We start from the raw sequence: 25,720 nt of genomic DNA on the forward strand, positions 1-25,720 counted from the left end.
TTTCTCAGCATCACAGTGAAGACCTGCCGTGCGACCCTCCCCTAGCATCAGAGCTGTCACGCCCCCCCCCCCCCCCCCCCAGTCAGTCGTGCCCGTTCAATCCCGACAGTGACGGCACCAATATAACGCTCAGTTCACTGGTGCGGGTAGTATTGAGCGGCAACAGCTACTGCAGCTAGGCCTCGAACGGAATCACCTGTGGGCTGCTACGCAGAAACTCAGCCGGCAAAAAGGAGGACTGAAATTCATTAATTAGGAGCTGATGCACTCAGGCAATTCATAGAAGAGTAATATAGTTTGAAATCAACATAAAAACCGATAGCTATAGGCTATAGCCATTAATCATATCGCCGTGCCAATAGGTAATTTTATTTGTAAAGCAGTGTTACAATGAAGCTTAAAATGTCAGTAACATTAGCCGATATCACATTTCGCAACAAACATACCATGCCTATATAGTATGTTGATGGACCTCTTTCCGTTCAGTATGACTATGTATACTATGTAGTAATGAGCCGAGCCTACAAGCTACCGACCGAATGCATCAAATGACAAAAATCAGAACCAAATGCTATACAAATATATCACTTTTAAATTTCTATCCGCTTAAAGGGACTATCCCACCTGGCTTTAACATGGGGTTTGAGTTGAGATAGCCAAGTTTGCGGCGAGGTTCAGAAACCACTATCTATCTAGGTTGCAACCCCCGCGGCCTCTTGGTGTTGAAGAAATTCGTTCCCTTCATTTGAAAATGGGCCTTGTACAAGGCCCTATCTTCAACATGGAGCGACCGTTAGTGTGACGTCACCTCGTTTAGTCATTCTGATTTAAATGGGTTTGTTCGTTGAAAAATCGCTTAAAACTTGGTCTGAACTTTGTTGTGGTGCCTACAGAGTAAAAAGAATCAGCTTTATGACAGTAATGTGGCCTGGGGAAGGAGGTTATTTTGGGCTGTGACGTCACATATTTGAAAGTTTGTGTTTGGAATATGGGAAGCCTAAGATGTTTAATGAAAAATAAATGCCAGAACCGTGTTCCTGGTCATCCAATCTATAAAGTCGGGCACAATTTAACTGGTTTTAACAACATTTTAGAAGGTGGGATAGTCCCTTTAATACAATATCAATATCAACGTCGTCATTGTCATAACTCAGTATCGATGAAGATTGAAGAGCACCATTTCTCTTATACCTCAAGTGGCATAAGAAACTATAAAATTTCAGCAATATCTCCATTCTCCAGCATGACCGATTTCCGCTCGCCCAGTGACAATATTCCCGGTCATTCGCATTGATTCAGACCATCCTCTTCGAGCATTACTTCTATTCGCAAACTGACCTTTCTAAATCGTGTATGGTATCCATTCCACGCCACAATCCAGGCGGAGCCCTCACCAACTAGGTATGTAGCTAATACATTCCGTTTGCCTAGTTTACCTACTCAGGAAAACAAGCCTTACTGAACTTTAAAAAATCACACACAACTCACTAGACACTGTCGTTCGCCTCTTTATTCATCTTCGGTCTAGGTAACCAGGCTTGTGACCCACCATTCGACACCTACCAAATCGACACCCACCCAGTCTCCCACCCACCCACCTTTTCATACACCAGCACTGTGGTGGGTATCACCCAGTCTCCCGTTCACCCACCTTTTCATACACCAGCACTGTGGTGGGTATCACCCAGTCTCCCGTTCACCCACCTTTTCATACACCAGCACTGTGGTGGGTATCACCCAGTCTCCCGTTCACCCACCTTTTCGTACACCAGCACTGTGGTGGGTTCTACCCAGTCTCCCGCTCACCCACCTTTTCATACACCAGCACTGTGGTGGGTTCTACCCAGTCTCCCGCCCGGCGCCCACCCACCTTTTCATACACCAGCACTGTGGTGACGATGAAGAGGATGATGATGACGATGGGTACGGTGATGCGCAGCAGCAGCATCTCGCTGGTGTTATCCCAGCTGGAGCCGGTGGCCTCTGAAGGCACACGGCGGCGCGCGCGGACAGTGTCAGACACCAGACACGGGCTACAGTCTAATGGTGCTAGACAAGGACAACGTCAGACACGGGAACACGGCGTCAGACACGGGTTACAGCACGGCGTCAGACACGGGAACACGGCGTCAGAAACGGGTTACAGCACGGCGTCAGACAATTTGTAAGGCGTCAGACATGGGTTACAGCAAGACACGGGTTCCAGCACATCAGGCACGATTTACACAATACACAGGTTACAGCACATCAGGAACGGGTTAAGGCACGGCGTCTTACACGGGTCACAGCACAGACAGCGTCAGAAAAGGGTCACAGCAGGGCGTCAGACACGGGAACACGGCGTCAGAAACGGGTTACAGCACGGCGTCAGACAATTTGTAAGGCGTCAGACATGGGTTACAGCAAGACACGGGTTCCAGCACATCAGGCACGATTTACACAATACACAGTTTACAGCACATCATAAACGGGTTAAGGCACGGCGTCTTACATGGGTCACAGCACAGAGAGCGTCAGAAAAGGGTCACAGCACGGCGTCAGACACGGGTTACAGCACGGCGTCAGAAACGGGTTACAGCACAGACAGCGTCAGACACGGGTCACAGCAGGGCGCCAGACACGGATTACAGCACGGCGTCAGACACGGGTTACAGCACGGCGTCAGTCACGGGTTACAGTACGTCAGACACGGGTCACAGCAGGCCGTCAGACACGGGTTACAGCACGGCGTCAGTCACGGGTTACAGCACGGCATCAGACATAAACTACGGCGTCTAATACGACACATTGCGCAACATACAGATTGTACGGCGTGAGACTCAAGTTACATGGCGTCAGTCATGGTTAGCCAGGCGTCAAATGCGGCTTGCACGGCATCAGCCTTCCTGGTCTGTTGGGACAATACGAAAACCAACTTTATCGAGATGACAAGCCACCGGCATCGTCACCCTATTCCGCTGTCTTTCCACATTGTCCACAGGAAATATGTGGTCATACAATCACATCCCCAGCATCAGACACCATTATCATCAAACACAAACCGCGGCCATACCAGCCTGTCCTCATCTCTCACAAATACAAACACGGAGTGTCAGAGACAGGACCGTTCCCTGCACCCCACCGGCCGGCCGGTCCAGTCGCCAGCACACGGCGACAGGACATGTTTATTGACCGTGCGACGGGCCCATTGGTTACACCGTCAGACAGCGGCTACTGAGCTACGCGGCACGGAACTGCAAGTCGCCGCGGTCTGTGTGTTACTGTGGTACAGAGGCGCAGGCACGGTAGGGAGGGACAGTCGCGACTGTAGTCTGTATGCAGGTAATTGCGGGGAGGGGACGTCGAGAGTAAACAAAAGGGCAGCAAACTACCGCACACCATTCTACTCTAGAAGCGGTTTAAATAAAAAAACGAGTTAGTTTGAATTATGACCTGGCGTTGTCTTTTTAATCCTATATTAACCTAATTTTAGAATGATCCCCTCGGAAAACAATGCGCATCGTCCTGTCCTGCTTAGTTATAAGGAGACACGCATAATGTATGCTTATACCTCAGTACTTGAATGACTCCTATGCAGACTATATAGCTCAAAGCAACTAAAACTATCTATAAAACTCTATGATGAAGACTAAACTACGTTCAAGCACACAAAACTCATGCAGCTAAACAAAAAGACTGAAACAAACTAGCCAAAAACAATACATAGCCGAGCAAACGTGAAAGCAAAACGAGACAAAAACGGACAACACTACTGCTCACTACGAACGCTACGAACGGACATGACATCAGCACTTAGGTGAAAAGGCGCAGCGCGCATGGGCCAAGACGATGTTGGACGAGACAGGACATGGGACGTTGGACAAGGCAGGACGTGGGACGTTGGAATAGAGGACATGGGACGTTGGACAAAGCAGGACGTTGGACAAGACGGGACATGGGACATTGGAATAGAGGACATGAGACGTGGACAGAGGACATGGGCCGTTGAAGCCAGGATATGGGACATAGGACGAGGCAGGACTCGGGGCGCGACTGGACAATCCACACGGTGGTTATTGGGAAGGGTGCCATTATAACCATGCCGCTGCAACGGATAGGCAGTCTCGCATAGGGCAATGCGACTCGGCTTGGGCGAGACCCAAACAAATGTACACACTGCATGCAAATACCAACCGCGTGACGGCGGAAGGGAAGCTCACCTGGCCCGGAAAAGTACAAAGAGGTTCGGCCTCCCCACTAACAGGTTTGCCCTCCCACACTGAGAGAGCACGCACAGGCACACATGCACGTGGCGAGCACAAGCACACAAGCACAAACTGGCAAGCGGTCTATGTCACAGTTTGGACGAAGCCGACCATGCGCGAGGGCGAATCATTCAGGCTAAGTGTCGGAGACTATGTTGCTTATAAATTGCGTTTTTAGTACCTAAGTGACGCAAAAACAAAACTAGAGCAGCTCCAGCAACGCCAAATGAGCCTGAATAAGAGATAATTTGGAATACGGAACAACTGCCGTGTCAATCCGATTAATACGAAGGTATATACCGAAATTATGTTGTCAAAAACTCATTCTACGACTGCCTTAAGTTCTCGGTTCCTTGCCAATAATCCCCTCCAGCTAAGAAAATATCGATCTGATTGCACCATGGACTGCCGATTTCGTTCGGGATTAGGCCAGCTTCATCTGGCAAAGTTAGACCAAAGCGATAAAAGGTCACCGTAATTCAGTTACTCGATAAACTCTGCCGTCGGAGCGTCAGTTCCTCTGATTTCCAGAAACCCATCTACATACAAAGTGGACTACGTTGTAACAGTTCATTGAACAGTTCCCGAAAACCTGCCGAATGCAGCCACGCATGAAAAGGCGACCCGAACCTTTCTACCGCATTAAGTGTGCTGTCTGATTTAACCAATCCCTTTTGAAAGCTTCTCGCTTAGCATGTCCACCACGGTGAACACTACTGCGATTGAAACGGAGCACCTGGCCCCTGATTTTCATTTAAAAAAAAAATATCGCAGTTACTGCACTTTACCATGTACAATTTTTGTCTCGTGATTTTCCGATCCAATACACCCTCCCTTTTTATCTCATCTACAAACAGTAGTTAGCCACGACAATCGTGACAGCTCCGCTGAACTTCTTCTCCCCTTTACCACATCAATGAACAACATCATCTGGGTGTCGGCAGCCTATTCGGCTTCCGCGGCATCAATGTCATCCACTACAGCTACGTCACGTGTGTGTCTGGAGGCGTGCGGTCCACCCACCTGCGCGAGCGACAACATACAGCTGCGGCGAGAGCAGACGGTTGCAGAGGTCGCCATCGCAACACGCGCTGGCGTACGTCCTGTTGTTAGAGCTGCTAGCATGGCAGACTATCGGGTTCTCGGGCGGCGTCAGCTGGTGCAGGGGCAGACACCTAGCGGCACGGCGCGAGTCACAGCCTGGCCGGTCGCCGACAGGTGGCGCCAGCGCCGCGCGGCCCGGGCGCTCCGAATTGCCGAGCGACGGCGGCGTTAGTGGGCGGGTCAGGGTCCGGGCGAGGGAGAGGGACTGGGCGGGGTTCACACCACACGGCACGGCACCCGGCCACCCCGGCACGGCACGGCACGGCACGGCCGGAGGGCGCCCGCTCACCTGGCGGCGGCGGCGGCGGCGGCGCCAGCGTCGGCCGCAGCTGGCCGTTGCAGAAGTCCTGGCCGCGGCAGCAGAGCATGCTGAGCGTGGCCGAGGCTCCCTCGTCCGGGTTGCACCAAACGGGATCGTCCGGAGGGAGGTACTGTTCGTGGTCTAGGCAGCTGCGCGAGCGACCGGCCCGTGTCGGAGTCAGAGCGATATCCGTAGGGCTCCCGGACGGTGACCCACTGTTCTCTCCCCTTCCCCCTCCCCTCTTCAGCCCAATCTCTTAACCCGAACGGATAGCGACATTGTGGATACCGTATGGTTTCCAACGGGAAGTGATTTCTCACTTACAGCTCTTACCTTAGCAAAGGCGCCAATCAGTTGCTCAGAAGAATTCGATCCTACAGTGCTATAGCCACGCTTATCGGTCTAAAACGACTGGACTGGAGGACTGGATGGATACTAGCCCAAAGCACGGCAGAGAAGGCGACCTATTACAATTTACCCTAGTGCATCGTCCGAACTTCACATCACAGGCGGCACAGTACGATCACTGCCACATCAAAGGTGCGAATGTCGCTGATAGGAGAGTCCTGTGCCATAGGATTTCAGGTAATGCCACGGCTACGAACCAGAGCAGTACAACTTCATTCGCCTTCAGGTTACCCGGCATCTAACTTAAGTCGTCACAAAAGTAGACAGTAATGGACGGCGCAAGATGGATCTTGAGCCCATTTCTCACTTTTCCAGCTAAAAGAACTAAAGAGCTTCCCAGTGCCACACAGTAGGGTGAAAAGACGTTTGACCTCAGAATTTCACTCCGTGAAGCCAAAGGTTTGTGTTCAGTCCTTACAAATAATTATAATACATTACTTTTTGTTTCCTGATGATAATACATACTTGCTTTGATATCACAGTTGGATCACTATTTAACGGGAAGAATCAAACTCATTCTATTGGTGGATAGGTACTTGCCTGAGCACGAGCCACACCTTAGACGTCGACTGGATTATTTTAGACGTCACGAAAATAAGCCGATGATTCGCGGTAGAAATCAGTTCTAATCAACAGCTTATTGTAAAGCAAAGGCCACGGTAAAACCCGACAGAGCAGAAGCAGAGACTTTACATAGCTGAACCTGAGACACTCAGGCCCAGACGCCGCGGTGTCGTCATTGAAATTGAGCTCCAGACTAAGGAAATGACATTACTGAGCATGGAATTCTTAAGGCCGGGCTCCACTACGCGTTTTTTCCGTGCGTTTTATCCGAGACATCGGTTTTTGCGTGAAATCGTTCCCGAAAAAAAGTTCGCATCATTGCTCAACATTGGGCAAGCTACACTGGGAACGATGTCACGCAAAACACGACAACTTGCAAATTCCGTACCGATTTTAAGGAAATCTCGGTAAAACGCATGACGATGTCACGCAAACTCGGAAATCTCGTACCTATAAAAAGTTCAATTATTTGAACTTTTCATCGTTTTTTGCGTGATCTCGGCCGGGAGACATGACTTGTGCGCTGCGGCAAACAATGTGAATGTACTTTTGTGTTTGTTTTTGACGTTGTTAAATATGTTTTTAATTCGTGTGTTGAAGCTAGGAAATTTTTGTAGAAGTTTTTTAGTGTGAAGAGGATGAGTGAAGGTAACATAGCAACCCTACATATTTCATTTTGCGCTTAAAGCAGTGTCAATGCAGGGGAAAATGGTTTTAATTCAAATAGAAATTGGCGGAGTGGTGATAGATGAGTGGTCGGTAGAATGATGTGCACAGTGCACACGCGCTTTATGTAAAAGTGGATTATTTCGGCACAAATAGGCGCCCAACTTTCATGGTAAGTGATGCAGAAATTTCAGCTCAAAATTGCTTGTGTCGAGTTTCGGCGCATGAGGGTCTCACGGGCGTCCAGCTAGTGTATGGATGTTTTCCAGTCTGTTGCATGGTAGGCGGAATGTTAAGAATAAAAAATCCCTTGCCCTCTTCAGCCACCAGTGGCTAGCTATGAAACAAGTTATGTATTTAAGCAAGTTTATCATAGGTGCAAGGCTAGCAACATGTGCAAGACACTATTTTATAAAAGTTTGGCTTACTTTTTATTAAATGTTCCTACTTGCAAAACACCTTCTTTATAGGCTCAAAATAAACAAAGTGTGATTTTCCGCGTAGTGGAGCCTGGGTTTAATGACAACAATAATGTCACGTGCTTCAGGATGACAAGCAAAAAACGATATCACGCAAAAACCGACAAATTGCAAAACCGATTTCACGCAAAAACCGATGTCTCGGATAAAACGCGCGTAAAAAAAACGCGTAGTGGAGCCCGGCCTTTACGCATTTATACTGAACGCAAGTGCTAAAAGTCACACGTCTGACCCGCGATGCTTCGACGTTGGAAGCCTTGAATGTGAATAAGCCTTTGTGACCGATCTGCGCCCGGCCGTCTGTCCCACAATTCAGTGGAGCGCCGGGCGTGGCATTTCAGTCGCCCGGGCACGAATAAATCACCATCCATTGAACCAGAGTTGATTACTCTGCCTGACAAATGGACTGGCGGCCGGCCGGGCACCTGTGACATTTCGACTTCCATACACTTGAACGGGCTTAAACAAATGGTGCAGGACGGCTATCAAAATGGCATCTGGGGACAATTACTCATCCGAAATGGCAGACGGCGTGAATTAACGTTTAAATTGGACTCAGAATTGAAAAACTAGGTGTTATTGAGACAACGTGTGAAAATATGTTTAGAAAGGACGTGTGAGAGTGACTTACCGCAATTCTGGCAGGATGAGAACTAATTTGTGCGCGCACTTCTAAGTTATTTTATGAGCGGCTGTCAAACGGTGGACATTTGTTGCCTGCACAAAACCAATTTAGCCAATCCTTCTGGAAATATTGCGTACTGCATTACTGCATAGTTAGATTTCTAGCTCACCTGTTTATTTTGTCAATCTGCTTACGTTATTATGGCACATTACAACAGTTTTTGGATGTTACCAGCTTCATTGCAGCAAAGCTGTTCATGAACGAAGGTACCTAACTGAAGTGAGTTTGCCTTCAAAACTACATAAAGAAATCATAACACTCATATCAAGGAAGGAGACCTCAAGATCCAAGACTGTAACAATATTTTCATTTAAAAACTAATTTCTTAAACGATCTTTCGAATTACATTTAGGCTCCAGTGTGTGTCATCATGCCTAGTCTCGAAGCCAACAACGATGTCGGATGCTGTGGCATTCCACTCACTTGTACTTGGTGACGATCTCATTGTTGTCAGCGTGCGGACTTTTCTTCTCTACCGAAGTGAAGCACACTCCGTCCGTCTCACATGTATCGCCGTGACTGGGACACTCTGAGTTGCAGTGACACAACAGACCTGACAAAAAAAAATAGAGAGATCAGGTCATCGCGCGCAGCTGAAAATCAGCACAAGAGAGAGAAGAAAAAATGAATCAGGTCATTTTCAAGTTAGAGCATTGTGTAACTGTTGTCTTCTCGAGTCGCGGGAACATATCATTTGCCTTTGTGCACATCACCTTCCGAGTCGTAACCCGTACCCCGCTACCATATCCAGGCAAATGAGCCACTCAACAAGGTAGGAAGAGAGGCTGCCCTCCTCGCCTAGCGCCCGAGCAGATAGTCGAAGAGATATTCCTCAAACAACACCCATCAACATGGATAATTTCAAAAGCAAAAAGCTGTTCAGGGAAATAATTTCTTAATCCGCGCCCTGATGGGAATCTCAGCCACATTCGACGTCACGGTGGGGGGGGGGGGAGGAGGCGTATATACTACATAGCCACAACCGATTACCTAAATAAAAATTTTTGAAAGCTAGAAAGACGTCGGAGAAGTCGGAAGAGGTCGAGTTCTTTCGGAGATATATCGAACATTTTTCGATCGGGTCAATGCTGATGTCACTGGGCTACAAAAAGTAAACATATTCCTGAATAATTTTCCCGATTTTTCAAGATAATTCCTCACCCTTGGAAGAATGCCTCTTCAACAACAAGAAAAAAAAGTACAGCGCCGAAGAAAGGCGCTTTCGATAGCTCTTCTACAGCTCTCATTCCGTATTTAATATAACCCTCGTTAGCATTGGTGTTTTGTCGCCGTCTAACGTATGGGGGGGGGGGTCGTTAGACCCCCTTACCGTTCGGCCCCTGATCGCGCTAGAGCTTCGCGGAAAAAAACGAGTGTGTTGCCCGTCGCAAGAGAAAGTCGATGATACCCAATTTTAACCCGCGCCCCACTTGGGTCTGTGTAGGTATAACACGCCCCACTGGGGGGGGGGGGGCATTCATAGCCCCACCCCCCACCCCCGTACTACCTCCGAAACTACTGGGCCGATCGTCAAAATTCAAACGGCATCTGATAGCCCCGGAAAAACTGTCGAACGAATCCTAATTTCATTTACCTCGAGGTCACCGATGACGTCACAGGTCAGGTCAAAGTAAAAAATTATCGATATTTGGCTTGTTCACTTTTTGGGCTCTGGCTACCGTCTTACAAGTCAGATCAGGCTGATTTTTGGTTTACACACTCGTGAACAGATGCTTTATATACCCTGAGGGTACGAAACTTGTACTTTGATTTTCAGGTCAGGGTCAGGTCATCATAGATCACGGAAATCTTATGTCATAAGTCGGTCAAGTGACACATATTTTATGGTCCATTTAGACCATAGATTTCGAATTCGGTGTCACCTGTGTCATTTGAAGCCATTTTCATCTGAATATAGCTGAGGTCAGGTCACTTTCAGGTAAAAAAAGGTCAAATTTCAAAGTTGAAATTTTTCAACAAAAAACATGACTATCGGATGGCGTTTGAGCTCAGGAACACGGTGGTGCTATTTATATCCGAAGGTTGGGACTTTTCAATTAGACAATCACTATTCTTTATATTGATGTACGATATCAAATTTGTACAGAAAAATTGATTTGAAAAATTTAAAATTGTGAAATTTTTGCTATAATGCGTATAACTTCACCATTTTTTAAGATATCTGGCTAAAACTTGCTAGAGTAAGTCATAAGCATGTGTTCTATCATATATATTCCGTTTTTTTCGAAAAGTCAAAAAGTTTTTTGAAAAAAAAGATAAAAATACATATTTTGAATTCTAATATTGATAATTTTCGAAATTTTCACAATTTTGAAAATTCGAGATAGCAGTTTGATAGCGCAGTCCATTCTGAGTCCTTTCATGCAAAGAAATTGGATCTAGCTCAAAAACTGAGCTCTTGGGAGCGATTCCCGTGGTTCAATGTTTAGCGTCGAAATCGGCCGAACATGACGTCACTCTGAGTCATTTCCGGCTGACCTATGATAGATGCCAAGTCCAAATTTCGACACAAGGTGTCAAATTGATGCAGCCGAAGGTACTGAAAGTTTGGCGGCGATACGTCAAGCAGTTTAGAAGTTATTGCAGAAAGACGGGAGGGGGGCTCTGTAGAGCCCCCCCCCCCCGTCATGCGCGGATTATGTTTCTGGTCTATCTCTGCTATGAAATGGTTTTAGCTACAGTTAGCATGAACATCTTCCAGACAGAATCTATCCCAGCAGAATAGCATTTAGCATCCCAGCAAGACAGTAACACATAGGTACAGCAGGTACACTATTTCTTACCTTCTGTGAGGACTGCCTGAAACCATATCCCAAGCAGAAGAGGAGCCACAACAGCTGATGGCATCACCCAGCTGCAGACTTGAGCTCTATTTTTATGTGACATCACATTCGCTGTATGATCACAGCATCACTGAACTTCATGAACTGGAGAAATGATATACTAACTCACAAAGAACAATGCTGTCATTTAGCCCCTCAGAAACAAAAGTCTTGTTCACAGCGAAGATGCAGGCACCTGGAGGATATATCAATTCTGAAATATGGAAGGGTTTTATCATTTATACATGACACAATCATATGTTTACTAATTTTGAGCATTTGTCTTATGTCTATACCTTCAATGTTTCTGGAGCCAACAGAAATTAAATTAGCCAAAAATCTAGAAATGAGGGGGTTCAACCACTTTAAAAATAAGCAAGGTAGCCATTTAAAGCCATAGGTTACATAATGCAACATTTTGATAGAATAATCCAAGTCCCAAGAGTTCTAAATGCTGTTATGCCAAAGAATTGTACGTCTTATACTCTTCTTAACTTAGTGCTGTATCCTATTAATATTTGATACTTAGGTAACCAATAATGAGTTCAATGCTGGATTCTACATACTCTTGTTTTGGACATTTAAATCTGTATGCACTAATGCATAATAATTCCAACTTTTAACATTAACTGAAAAAGCTACAAATCAAAGTAGTGGTTAGCATGTGGGAAATGCATAACAATAACTGAATGTGAAGACTGAAGGTTTTAAATAGAAATGAGAAGTGGAAAGAACTGGTGCATACTGCATGTTCAACATTTAATAGCTTTGCTCTCAATAGGACCCAAATCAAGGAAACAATCACAAAACAAATAGTTTTTAAATGAGAATTACCTTCAGTCAAATGATAAAATGGATTGTTAAGTGAATGGTGCCCTGCCCTGCCAGCTGCCCATGGAGACAGAGATCTCAGAAAGTCAGTGTAGGGCAATGCCCCACCCTCGTTTGAATAATCAGTAGTAATAGTGAAAGGGCCGGGGCCAATCATTAGCCAATCCACTTCCCATGTAAGTCAGGGCAGGCAAACAATCATCTACATAAGGGTACATTCTCAATTTTTTAAGGCTGCCTTATTGCTTGAGTGCTTTCATGAAAATAGGTAGCATGAGAAGCATCAACGTCAACATGTACGGCCCTCCAGCAAGAGTGGTTGGTTCAGGTTAAAGGGACCCTCCCACCTTCAAAAAAGTTAATGAATTGGCATGAAAGTGATGTCGCTCGGTTCAGAAAGAGCAAAAACGAATATCTACCAAATTTCATCGAAAAATATTCACCGGTTTTCAAGATATTAGACTTTTAGTTTTGTTTACTTTTTGGGATCTCCGCTGTTCCTAGCGACTTTATCTGAAAGTGCGGCATTTGTTGCGCGCAAAGCAGCATATACCACCGCGTGCTACAAAACGTTTTAGTCAAATATTTAACGGACGTTCGGAAGCCTGATGACGTCATCAGATTCCCGTAATGGTTAAGAGATAGGGACCACGCTGGTCCCACCCTGCAAGTAAAGGGAAGAAATTTCTTGAACACCATAAAGCTGCGGGGGTTGCGACCAGGATAAATGGTGGTTTCTGAGCCTGGCCGCAAACTTGGCTATCTCAACTCAAAACTAATGTTAAGGTGGGAGGGTCCCTTTAACCTAGGTACCTATGTACTTTTGGTGTAATAACTTTGAATGACAGAGACACTCCTGTAAAATGACTCAATAGAAATGAGAAGAGGGTTCGTGCACACACTTCGGCAATGGTTTTCAACAGCCATTAGACAAATTCATCAATGCAGATCGCTTATTGTGATGTTGGCAACCAACCATTAAATACCTGGAGGGCCGTACCTGCCTAGCTTAACTTCTTGACTGCTAAAAAACATCTTGCTCTTGACTTAAATTTAAGACTTTCTAGTTCCTATTCATTCCCGTTGCTTCCCTCGTAACACATTTCAATTTGTCTGTCACTTATAAGGCTTTAACGACCTGCCAGGTCAGCAGGCTGCAATAATTAACTTATATAAGGTTTTGATCACCCAAAATGTAATTACAGTAACTCTGCAGTCTTCTGCAATGGGAAGGGCAGCATTGGCATGGTGGCTCGGGCCCGGGGCACAATGTGTTCATCCCAAACAACTGTGCTGGTGCAGTGATCAGAGTTCTTCAGTGTTGGTGTGTTCCAGTTGTCCAACACAATGAAAGCAAGACAATACCTACATAATAATACAAAATTCAGGGAATATTTTGATATAGGTATCAGTATGGGGCAGCTTTGGCCTTTAAGCTTTAATCACAGACACAGATCCTAAAATCTCACTGAGGTTGAGGTAAGAACAAGTCCTTCACAAAGGTTTGGTTTACATCCATCACAACTGCTGGCTAGAGCAATTAATTCCTGCATGGGCTGAGTAACAGTAAAGCTCAAGCTGTGAGCGGTGAAGATAACCCGGCCTAAGAACTGCTTCAAAATGACTTCATTTGAATATCCAGTTATGAACAACGAATTTACGCAAAGCAGAAAAATATGCCCAAACAGTTGCTCAAAAGATTACACCTCTCAGCAATTATAATTCATACTTATTCATATACACACTGCACTCTCTGATCTACCTCCGCAGCAGAGAAGTTGGGAAGTTTGTATTCGACCCCCACCGGACACGATTTGGTAGCCGAGGTCTGTGACGTCAGCCGGGCGTGAAGTTTTCCCTTCACCATAGGCTTCACACACAAACCGGCCGAAGTTCATGCCAGGATAGCCCGGCTTGAAAGTGCAAAAATGATTAAATTTTGCCCTCAATAGATTCATTGCTTCATTTTATAACTAAAAACGTCCGTTATTAGGACTCAATGAAGGTAAAAAGTACTCAAAATCGAAGTTCAAGAAGATGCTGTCCGAGCACAATCTGGTAACATCACGTGACCTCTTTTAAGCAGAATGTATATAATTCAAGGATGTTATTACACGATTGCTGCCTAAAACATCATAAATAATACGCTTGTAACATTTATTGCTTCTGTTTAAGTCATAACATTGCAAAACGCAAAGTTTATCATGGAAGTCACGTGACCAAAGGTATAGCAGGGGTTGGGACAAGCACTCAAAGGATTTCAAGTTTTTTAATTAAATTATATAAGTTTCATGATGAAATTGAAAGAATGTATTTTTTCCTAATGAAATACAAATTTCCGTATGTAAAATATTTTCCTTATGGGCGAAATTCTCCATATAAGAAATGTCAGTGACGTCACCAGGGCTTTACTGGGCTTTACTCAAAACATCGGACCTACCTGTTTCTTATAGGTATCTTGTTTGTATTTTTGGTTTGCGTGTTTTGTGTTCCCAAAATGAAATCAAGGCAAAATAAAATGGATGTTACGACAAGATGAACGTGAGTAAGAAATGGCGTCATCAGAAAGAACAAAAATCATATCATATGTATTGTTCTAGCGAAAATCATCTCTGATTGAATATTCAAAAATTTCATTAAACAAAGCAAACTTTGTGAATATGAATTCAATCTACTTGATTTTAACCGTAAACACAATACTTGATACTCGTGATAAGCACCACAAAACAAATAGCCAATAGGTGGAAATTACGTTTGAAACGTCATCAAAAACACTTTACGTAAAACAAAACCACTTTATATTGGAAAATACGTTCGTGAAATAAGCACTGGTTATAGATTCTAAATCATCGTTAAAATATATAACAATTTATAGCTAGCCCTTTATACCTGCCTATTTTCGTGTTTTCGTCATCAGCAGGCTAGCCAAAAACGTATCAACAAGCGCCCTGCTCGAGCAGGGGTGTTAAAACATCCCGTCAGGTTTTTGCAAATATCTTAAATTTGGCCAACCTTATCATATAGGACATAGGACAGGTAGACATCATTTCTACACATGCCAGACGTGTCAGACCAAAATCAGGTCACTTGACGTCAGGGTTGCCGAAACGATGGATTTTCGGCGATTCCGACTCCGACTCCGACTCCGGGCCGAACTGCCGACTCCGACCGACTCCAATATAGACTCCGACTTCGACTTCGTAGACCTGGCAGTGCTGCGGAGTCGATGAATTTTCGGTGACTCCGGCTCCGACTCCGGCTCCGGTTCTGAAAATCGACTCCGACCCCGAATCCGACCCTGGTCACAACTGTCCACTCCGACTGACTCCGACTCCGACTACGACTCTGCAGCCCTGCTTGACGTGACCTCACCTCAGAAAACGTCCCAGTGCGAGTCATTACTAAACCGAGTGAGTGATGTAGTTATCGCTATGAACTGTCAGCAATTTATAAGGGCAGCCCGCAACAGTGTGTGTAAAATGTATTTAAGGGAATTTTGATACTGGTGACCTAAGGTCAGGTTAACTCTGCGACCTCTCCATTATAACTAAGGCAGTGGGAGGGAGTAAATTAACCCGCGCCCGGCTGGGGGTCCTGGATTTCCACGCCCTGCTGGGGGGGGTGTTTGAACACCCCCCCTTGTAACTCGGCTCCTGGGCCACGTAGCGATACGCGGAAGGCGGCGTTCGAAAGAGCGTCAAAAATAATGACGAAATCACTTCGGTCAATTTTTTGGTCAGGTCAAAGGTCAGGTCACCAGAGGTCATTGAAGGCAAAATTTCGCCGATTTCCAGGTCGAATACCGAAAATTTCCAAGAAGCCAACGCATAACTCGGGAACCAATAGAGCTACAGCGCCGCGGAAAAGCGCATTCGATAGCCCTATTAACGCCCTTTCTGATCAATTCTCTCAGATTTGACCTAACGTCAACGGTTTTGCCTGCAGGGGGCAAAAACTGCAAAAATAGCCGGTTTTTTCGGAAACAGTTTTTCGGCAATAACTTTTGACCTAAGACTTGTACGAGCTTACTTTTACCGGCATCGTGTTCCTCTCGTCAAGACGCATCGAATGAACTCTAACTTGACCTTGAAAGGTCAACTTGAAAATTTGACCTCAGGTCAAGGTCATGACCTGACCGGAAAGGGTCATGTTGCATATCAGTCGATCCGTATAGTCGAGCTGAACACATCTAAGGCGTTTTCATCGCTCTACTATGCCTCTATCAAAAGTTATTTGCGAAAAACTGTTAGATACCATTCGTGACCTAAGATGACCTCAGGGCATAAACAAGGGTCACGGACACCATTTTCATGTTCAGTGTGTCTAAACCACTTGTAATTCAGTGTTTGGGAGTGTTTATAATGTCTTTCGTCCAAAAGAGGCGCATTTCAATTTTCTCCCATTGACTTATAATGGGGAGGTCGCAAAATTGACCTGACCTTAGGTCACCGATATCAAAATTCCGAGATATACATTTTATAGATACTGTTACCCTCATCAATTGCTGAAAGTTTCAAAGCGATCGGTCACTCGGTGTAGCTATGACAGACATTGAAACTTTTTATGAGGTGAGGTCACTTCAAGTGACGTTGTGACCTGACCTTGAATGACCTTGGTCTGAAATTTTCACAACATGTGTAGAATTGATGTATGATAAGGTGTACCAAAAACGGCGGCGCTCCGCGCCGCCGTTTTTGAGATATTCGCGAAAAACCACAAGGGGGGGGGTGTTCAAACACCCCCCCCCAGCAGGGCGCGGGTTAACGGCGACTCTTTTGGACAAACTTATTTCTAAACAATCTGATGACATGACACCGAGTACGGAGTAACAACATAAAACATAAGACACTGAGTACCTACGTGACCCTTCCTTATTCCTTATGTCCCTGAGGTTGTCTCAGCTTACGAGAGGTGCCCAACAGTTTTATCTAATAACGTTTGATAGAGGCGTGCTAGAGCAATGAAAATATCTTAGATATGTTCAGCCCGATGGGCAACGATACGGATCGACTGATGTGCAACACGATCTTTCCAGTCTGGTTACAAATTTTAAAGTTGACTTTTCGAGGCCAAATTACAGTTCATTGGACGTGTCTCGCGGACGAAAAGATCACGATGTCGGTAAAAGAAAGCTCGTATTTTCTTCTTTTTTGAAAAGTTATTGCAGAAAAAACTAAGCTAAGAAAACTTTAAGAAAAAAGATGCTAAAGCATTGAGTCCAAATCTTAGGAAAGGCTTAAAAAAGAGCGTTAACCCGCGCCCCACTGGGGGGCTATTTATAGCCCCCCTCCCGTTTTTCTGCAATAACTTCCAAACCGCTTGACGTATCGACGCCAAACTTTCAGTACCTTCGGCTGCATCAATTTGACACCTTGTGTCAAAATTTGAACTTCGTACCTAACATAGGTCGGCCGGAAATAACGTCAGAGTGACGTCATGTTCGGCCGATTTCGACGCAAAACATTGAACCACGTGGTTCAATGTGCCGTGGCCACGATTGCCGTGGCCACGGCAATCGCTCCCAAGAGCTCAGTTTTTAAGCTAGATCCAATTTCTTTGCATGAGAGGACTCAGAATAGACTGCGCTATCAAACTGCTATCTCAGATTTTCGAAATTTTGAAAATTTCGAAAATCTAATCTATATTATGATTTATAAGTTGTCTGTACGATCTCCATCCGTGTGTCATGTCTTATGTGTCTTAATGCGCCGGAACGGCGCCGCGTATCGACGTGAAATTTGGCATGCCGAATTAGTGGGTTGATGTGACCTCTGTATTAAAATTTGGGGGTGATCGGCCCTGGGGTGCGCCGTCAGCGCGTGAATCTCTCCCGCATGACGGGCCGCGGCTGGCGCCGAGCGGAGAGCACGTGCTCTTGGCTCATTTTCTTCGCTGCCAAAACTGAACGAAAAGCAGCAGAGCCGGCAGGTCATTGAACTTTGACAACGAACACCGGCGCAGGGCACCGCTCGCGAAGGGGATTCGCTAATAAATAAAGTAAATTTATTCTTGCAACAACTCAGCCACTACTGGGCCGATTGTGCTTAAAGTTGAACTGTGGGTGGGCAGGGCACTCACCAGGCGATGCATGGCCATGTGATAAAGGTGCGGTGGACCGACTGAACGTGCGCACGTGAGGGGTCGGTCCTATATCTAAGGAACGGCTGGGCCAATTGCGCTCAAATTTGGGACACAGCTTCAATCGAGTATGAGTAGGGTATGAGTAGGGTAGGCTAGAGTATGTGGAGGGTATGAGCAGTGTATGGGTAGAGTAGGGTATGGGCAGGGTAGGGTATGGGCAGGGTAGGGTATGGGTAGCGACCCAAATAATACAAATAAACGATTTTTAACCCAGCATAATGCATCCGTAAAACCAATTTAACCAAAACGTACAGTTATAGCGCAAAACATGCCGTCTAGTACAATTAAATTAAAAAATTATATTTTTACATTTTTTCAAGAAAAAAAATTGACTTTTCGAAAAAAACGAAATACATGTGATAGAACGCATTATTATGACTAACTCTAGCAAGTTTTAGCTAAATATCTTCAAAAATGGCCAAGTTATACGCATTATTGCAAAAAATTAACAATTATTAATTTTTCAAATCAAATTTTCAGCACGAATTTGACATTGTACGCCAATAAAAATAGCACCATCGTGTTTCTGAGCTCAAACTGCATCCAATAGACACCTTTTTTGTTGAAAAAAAAAATTAACTTCAAAATTTGACCTTTTTTGACCTGAAAGTGACCTGACCTGAGCTAAATTTGACTCAAAATGACCTCGAATGACACAGACGACATCAAATTCGAAATGTTTGACCTAAATGGACCATAAAACCTGTGTCACGTGACCGACGGATGATATAATATTTTCGTGACCTGTGATGACCTGACCTTGACCTGAAAACCAAAGTACAAGTTTGGTACCCTCAGAGTATCTAGAGCATCTGTTCACGAGTGTGTGAACCAAAAATGAGCCTGATCTGACTTGTAAGACGGCGGCCAGAGCCCAAAACGTGAAGAAGCCAAAATGCTAATAATTTTTACTTTGACCTGACCTGTGACGTCATCGGTGACCTCGAGGTCAATGAAATTAGGTACAGTTTTTCCGGGACTATCAGACGCCGTTTGAATTTTGACGATCGGCCCAGTAGTTTCGGAGTTAGGAGGGGGGCTATGAATAGCCCCCCCCCCCCCAGTAGGGCGTGTTATACGCAGACCCCAATGGGGCGCGGGTTAACAAAGCCACCGAATGCGCTTTTCCGCTGCGTAATAGCTCTACTCGTTCCTGAGCTTTGTCGAAAATTTTCGAAATAGACGAAATTTGAACTCTGATGGCCTATGGTGCCCTGACCTATGACCTGACATAAGCTTAACAGGAATAATTTCGCCATTATTTTTACCCTCTTTCAAACGACGCATACCGCGCGCCGTTCCGTGGCCCAGGAGCCGCGTCAAAAGGGGTGCTCAAACATCCCCCCCCCCTCCCGTAGGGCGTTGAAATTGGTAGCCGAGTTACCGCTCGATGATCGTGCTGGTATAAAGATGGTGCCTTGTGACATGCACTTTGCGGCAACACACGCATTCCGTGAAAAAGAACTTGATGAAAGTGATCCAGGCGATTAAAGTCACAAATGTATGCCATTCCTGTGCTCGTCTTGTACATACATACACGCGATGAGACCAGTCCAGGTGTGGGGTTAGGTATGTGGCTGGCGTCGAGGCCGAGTCGTTTAATTAGAGCCAGCTCAGACCAGCCGACCTGATCCACTCCCACACTCTCATACACTCTTTCTAGGTGTCGCTCAAACTGGCTCATTATTAATCAGCTCGGCTTAATTTAACCCGCAGTGCGCACATGACTGGGGGAGGCTACTAGAACCCACTTTTCGTCTTCTGCAACATATAGTACCTATATGAAACCATGCTAAATGTATCGGCAGGAATTCGAATAAACGTCAGAACACTCAACTGTGTATCAATGGACGACCATTGCTATGAATAGCATCGAGGAGTATATGAATTATGATATATGATACAAAGGCTAAGTTATTAGCAATCGTGATATGCCCACATTCTGCGCCCAATGCGAACCACGACTGCCAACTGAAAAGGCGTGGCTTAGACTCAGACTGGGGTTGGCATGGTAACGGTAGGCATCTGTACGCCCGTGATATAAACCGACCGAAGCAACTCTTTACCATTTGGTATCGCAACACCAACGCAAGACGGGTGCCTGTCGTCTGAACTGCTCTCTTTGAGGCTAGCAGCGAACACATCACGGCAAAGCGGAGACATCGGGTGAGGTCTCCACACCGCAAATACGCAGAGAGCAATGCGGACGATCCGACTGTCAGAGTGATCTCCGAGAGAGCAGTGTTTGGACCGGAGCTGTGATCCACTGCAGAGGTAGGTTCGGGCTTATATCGTTCCGACATGATCGCCTGGGGGCGCATCGGAGTTCCGGCAGCACTGATGGTGCTCTTCGCCGTGCCACTGATCGTCATCATCAAGAGCCGCACCATCCGCGAGGAGCCGATGGTGCTGCTGATACTGAATATGACTGCCGTCCTCGTCTCCTTCAACGCCTTGTTCTTCGTCATTTCCATCGTCGACGCGGTGACGGCCAACAACATGCCACACCTGTTGTGCTCCTTCCTGTTGTCTACCGGGCTCGCCGTTTTCGGCGGTTTCAAGCTCTCCACGCTTCTCCTGGCAGCCGAGCAGTACGTCGCCGTCGTCTTCTCGCTGCAACACTTCACCATCATGAGTCGATGGGTCAACAAGATGATAGCGTTCACCTGGCTGTTTATTGTCGGCTTCTCGGCAATCATTCTGTTGTGCTTCTTTCTGGGTCTGGAGACTATCGCAGAATTCGATCTTCGTGTGTTCGGCATAGATCATCACATCAACACATGCGGTTGGCAAAAAGTGCCAAGCATGGGTATGTTTGCCTTCCAGATACTTTTCTTCCTTTTCACGATCTTAACTTGCGGTCTGCTAACTTACACAGCTGTGCAGGGCCTGAAGCATGAGAAACGGATTGCCGGAGATAACACCAGCCGCCAGACCGAGAACTTCGTGCTGCGTTTCAAGTCATTCCGTCGCATCGTCAAGCTGCTACTCATCTTTTTGATCATAGACATAATCGGCACGGTGATCCACATCATCTCCCGCTGGTTTCCGGTACCGACGCTGTTCACGTACGCCTCGCACTTCGTTCGAACCAGCTCGCTCGTCGTCGAGTACTGGGCGTATGGGATCAGCAACGCCATCCAGGGCTGCGGAGTCGATGGATTTACGGCGACTCCGACTCCGACTCCGACTCCGGCTTTCAAAAACCAACTCCGACTCCGACTCCGACTCCGGGCAGAAATGTCGACTCCGATCGACTCCAACTCCCGACTCCGACTCCGCACACCTGGCAGGGCTGCGGAGTCGACAGATTTTCGGTGACTCCGACTCCGACTCCGGCTGGGGTTTCCAATATCGACTCCGACCCCGACTCCGACTCCGGTCACAACTGTCGACTCCGACCGACTCCGACTCCGACTCGACTCCGACTCCGCAGCCCTGACGCCATCATCCCCAAAGCCATCAAGAAGTTCTTCGGGTTTCGCCGGAACCATCGCGAGCCTCAGGGTCGTCCGGCTGATTCCGTGCCACCCCGCCAGCCTCCTGCCGCCGGCCCGATCGCAATGATTGAAGTAGAGGCGAACGGCACATCTTGAGCTGCGATGACTTGTGCTGCTGAGGTTCCAGAGAATCACAATTCTACAAGAACTAAAAGTAGTAGAAGTTGACAGCCAACATTGAGTCATTATGAAAACAGAGCGCTCTTTGAGGAATAACACAACATTTTGATTTCAGGTCAGGTCAGGTTTGATCAGGTCACGAGCTATAGAAGTCAAACTGAGGTCATGACCGGCGATTTTTCGTCTAAAAAGTTGTTCACGGAGAAAAATCGCAGAAAATCAGAGTTTCAACTTAGCGACGCAAAAGTTTAACAGGGTATAAAAAAGCATGGCAAACAAAATAGCTATATCGAAACTTCCAAAACATAAAAATCCCTAGATCTAGGGATTTTCTAACTCAAAATTTACATTTCATTAAATATTTTTGAACTTGAGCGAAAGTTTCATAAACCGGAATATATGTCAGAGCTTACGGGCCTTACATATGCCAAAAATTAATCAACCGCCTCTGACAGCTTCGTAACATGTTACGAAGGCACCAAAACTACTTAAATGTTCAAATGGTTGCTAAATTCGAATTCAGCTCCAAAAATTTGCCTAGAAACCTGTAAAACTCGAAAAAGTGAACCGAGGTCAATGACCTGACCTGACCTTCAGGTGACCTTGACACCCACCCTAATGCATGGGAGCAGCATCAAATCACATGTTTGAACGTTTGAAACCACGAAAAGCTTGCAAACGCGCGGCTAATGCGAGCCGACATACGCGGAATCGCGATTCCGGCCAAACATGGTCTCGGAAAATATCAGGTCACAGGTCAAAGGTCATTTGGGTAAGAGTCATGAAATTATTAGGGTAGGTGTTGAATTGATTACTTCAAGGGTACTGAAAGTCTTGTCGCGATCAACTGCTTTTTGCGCAAGTTACTAGCAGAAAACCGAAAGGGATTCCGTGCGCTCCCCCCCCCTCAGTCCTCACCCAAAAAGTGCAAGGGTTAAATAGTTATTTTAAAAAAAAACATCGAGGATATGTGATAACCAGAGATCATTAACGAGTCATCTGGAAAGTGTACCTACTTGCAAATGTAAATATAAGATATAAAGTATTTTAACCCTCGCCGGCATATAGGCGGCCATTTTGCGTCCTTCGACGGCACAAGGGGGGGGGGGGGGTTGCTACGACCCCCCTCGCGTTTGGCCCCTGATCGAGCTAGAGCTTCGCGGAAAAAACGAGCGTGTTGCCCGTCACGAGAGGAAGCCGATGATACCCAATTTTAAGGTCATAGGTCATCGGGTGACCTTCCAGGTCAGGTCAATGACCCGAAAACCGGGAAAATCAGGACCTGTTAGAAAGTCGTAAATTGTTGCTGTTATGTGGTTTTCCGGGGTGCTGATCACGAATATCGTGTTAGTTTTGATCAGAGATGATGCCTTTAAGCATTTAGACTAGGTCCGGTCAGGTCAGGTCAGGTCAACCGGTAGGGGTTGTGACGGGTATTCGTAATACCTACGTGTCAACCGCCTCTGACAGCTTCGTAACATGCTACGAAGGCACCAAAACTACTTCGTAAATATTCAAATGGTTGCTAAATTCGAATTCAGCTCAAAAAACTAGCCTAGAAACATGTAAAACTCGAAAAAGTGAACCGAGGTCACCCGAGGTCACCAAAGGTCAATGACCTGATCTGACCTTCACGTGCCCTTGACACAGGTCCCATACGGCCCTAATGTATGGGAGCAACATCAAATCACATGTTTGAACGTTTGAAACCACGAAAAGCTTGCAAACGCGCGGCTAATGCGAGCCGACATACGCCGGATCGCGATTCCGGCCAAACATGGTCTCGGAAAAGAGGTCACAGGTCAAAGGTCATTTGGGTCAGGGTCATGAAATTTTCAGGGTAGGTGTAAAATTGATCAATGCGAGGGTACTGGAAGTTTCGTTGCGATCGGCCGTTTTTTACGCGAGTTATTCGCGAAAAACCTTAGGGGGGTTACATCAACCCCCCTGTGCCGGCGAGGGTTAAACAAATATAAAACAGGGCCTCGTCTAAGGAATTTTCTCTGGGGGGCCAGAGACTGAAAGAGCCAAACCTAGGGTATCCCCAAATTCTGTTTTCTCACCGGATTTAGGCCACTTATTTTTCATCAAAGCCCTGGCACCATGATTTTTTTCTTCTGAAAACTAAAAAAAAAAATAGTAAGCCATTTGACCGTTGCTTTTACATTAGTTTTGTAGCCTTCTCGCTCTCACATTGGCCCAAGGCCCAACAGACAGTAATAATCAGACCTACTACTTCTCAGTATTGAGTGTTTGAGTAGCTTCGTCTAAGGAATTTTCACTGTAGGGGAAGGGCTGAATCTCTGAAATTTTCTATAGAAGTATACCTACCGCCTTTTTTGCAGATGGATGAGTCAAGGCAAAAGTGGGCCCCTCCCGCTAAACAACGGGATTGCGGACCCTGCAGTGTGCTTACTCGCAAAATTGAGGAGCCCACGCTGATTTCTGTCGGCTCCAAATCAGTACCTGTCTGTTGGTCAACTGATAGCTGAAGGCTCATGCTAGTCTTTGAGAACCCCACGTATAGGTTCCTGACGGAGAAGATCCACAATGGCCTTTTTGGGCACCACGCCGACCGCTGAGAGCCTATGCCGTCTACCGGCTTATTAGGACCTTATAGGATCCTGCGTCATTCTCCGACGACCTTACCTACACGGCTCATGTGGCCCTTATGTCAAGTGCCCGCACGCATGTATTTTTTAGCGAACCACATCGGTTTCTGATGGGCCCTGCCTACTTCTGAGCGCTCGATGCCGAGCTCTGAGGGCCAATGCCAGCTTCTGGACCCACGTCGGCCTCTGGTAGCCCACACTGGTTTTATATGATCCATACCAGACTTTAAGGGTCAATCTGAGTGGATGTCATATTTTCCCACGTAGGGCCCCCTCAGACCAGTGTAATGCCTGCGTATCAACTTGGAGACTGAGGGCTTTTCAGGTGGATTCTCCGTAATCGCCGTGGATCTCAGACACAAACTTAAGGTCGTCACTCGTCAGAGGCTATAGTGGGAGATAATCAGGGCCCCGTGTGGTAGTGCAATTAGAGGCCGGTCGGGACCCTAAGTGGCTGGCATTTGCCTTCCAGGCTCCAGGACTCCATGCAGACTTCTTTAGATAACCCAGTTGTCAGTTCCCGTCCCCAGAGACAGTCCACCAAGCTGCGCTTACGATCACCCAGAACGGGAGCCCGCTTCATCACGATTAGATTAGAAGCTACTCTCGCCGCAAAACGGTAGCCGTCCAGCCAGAAGTTGGACGCCATGTAGTGAGGACGATAGGCAGACACAACAGATTGACGCCCCGAGGACATAAACAACAGATTGGTCATTGATACGTAAAAGAGAATATCCGGAACACGGAGTTGGACCGCCTGAAAAGACGAAATGTAACGTATTGCTGAGCGAAAAATTGTATCAGGTAAACAAAATAAACACGTGATGATAGCAGCCACAGGTGTAACTCACTACTCGGTTAGGTCAATGCGCTCACATTGCATCCATGTTTCGTTTACGCATGTTTGTTTGTTTGTGCTGACTCATCGCAATAAAACTTGCTTGTCTTTTCGCTTGCCGCCCCCCCCCCCCAGTAGTGACATTTTTGCCCCGACTGGGGGGGGGCAGTCCGGTGACTGCGGGGGTTTGCCCCCCCCCCCAGTTAACATGTTAGACGAGGCCTTTATATAAAATATGATCATAAGTAGTGATTGGGTATCATACCATCAACTGAATCGTGTCAAAATAACTAAGCATTGCGCAATTATAGCCGAACTAAGCAAGTTAGCCGTCTGTTTATTTCTTTGTTTGTTTAGCTAACGATCACCAACGGCTTGCACTTA

At 46.3% G+C, this 25,720-nt stretch overlaps 1 protein-coding gene across 9 annotated transcripts in view; it reads right to left on the reverse strand.

Annotated features, from left to right (window-relative positions):
• The window catches only part of LOC122368373 (TGF-beta receptor type-1-like), a 34,372-nt gene extending 20,442 nt beyond the window's left edge, over positions 1–13,930 (reverse strand). Inside the window, exons 1-5 of one of the 9 annotated variants that reach the window (XM_043342256.1) lie at positions 13,888–13,930; positions 11,256–11,508; positions 8,875–9,004; positions 5,268–5,419; positions 1,871–1,983 (exon numbers count right to left, since the gene is read on the reverse strand). In XM_043342256.1, the coding sequence (XP_043198191.1) occupies positions 1,871–1,983; positions 5,268–5,419; positions 8,875–9,004; positions 11,256–11,358 (498 nt within the window). In that variant the 5' untranslated portion in view covers positions 11,359–11,508; positions 13,888–13,930. Of the gene's footprint in view, positions 1–1,870; positions 1,984–5,267; positions 5,420–5,637; positions 5,799–8,874; positions 9,005–11,255; positions 11,509–13,854 lie in introns of all 9 variants that reach the window. The other 8 variants (XM_043342254.1, XM_043342258.1, XM_043342252.1 and 5 more) reach the window with 8 other exon arrangements.
• Between the last annotated feature and the right edge of the window lie 11,790 nt (positions 13,931–25,720).

Source organism: Amphibalanus amphitrite, unplaced genomic scaffold (assembly GCF_019059575.1).
Source record: "Amphibalanus amphitrite isolate SeventyFive unplaced genomic scaffold, NRLGWU_Aamphi_draft 000942F_arrow, whole genome shotgun sequence".
Classification (NCBI taxonomy): Eukaryota; Metazoa; Arthropoda; class Thecostraca; order Balanomorpha; family Balanidae; genus Amphibalanus; species Amphibalanus amphitrite.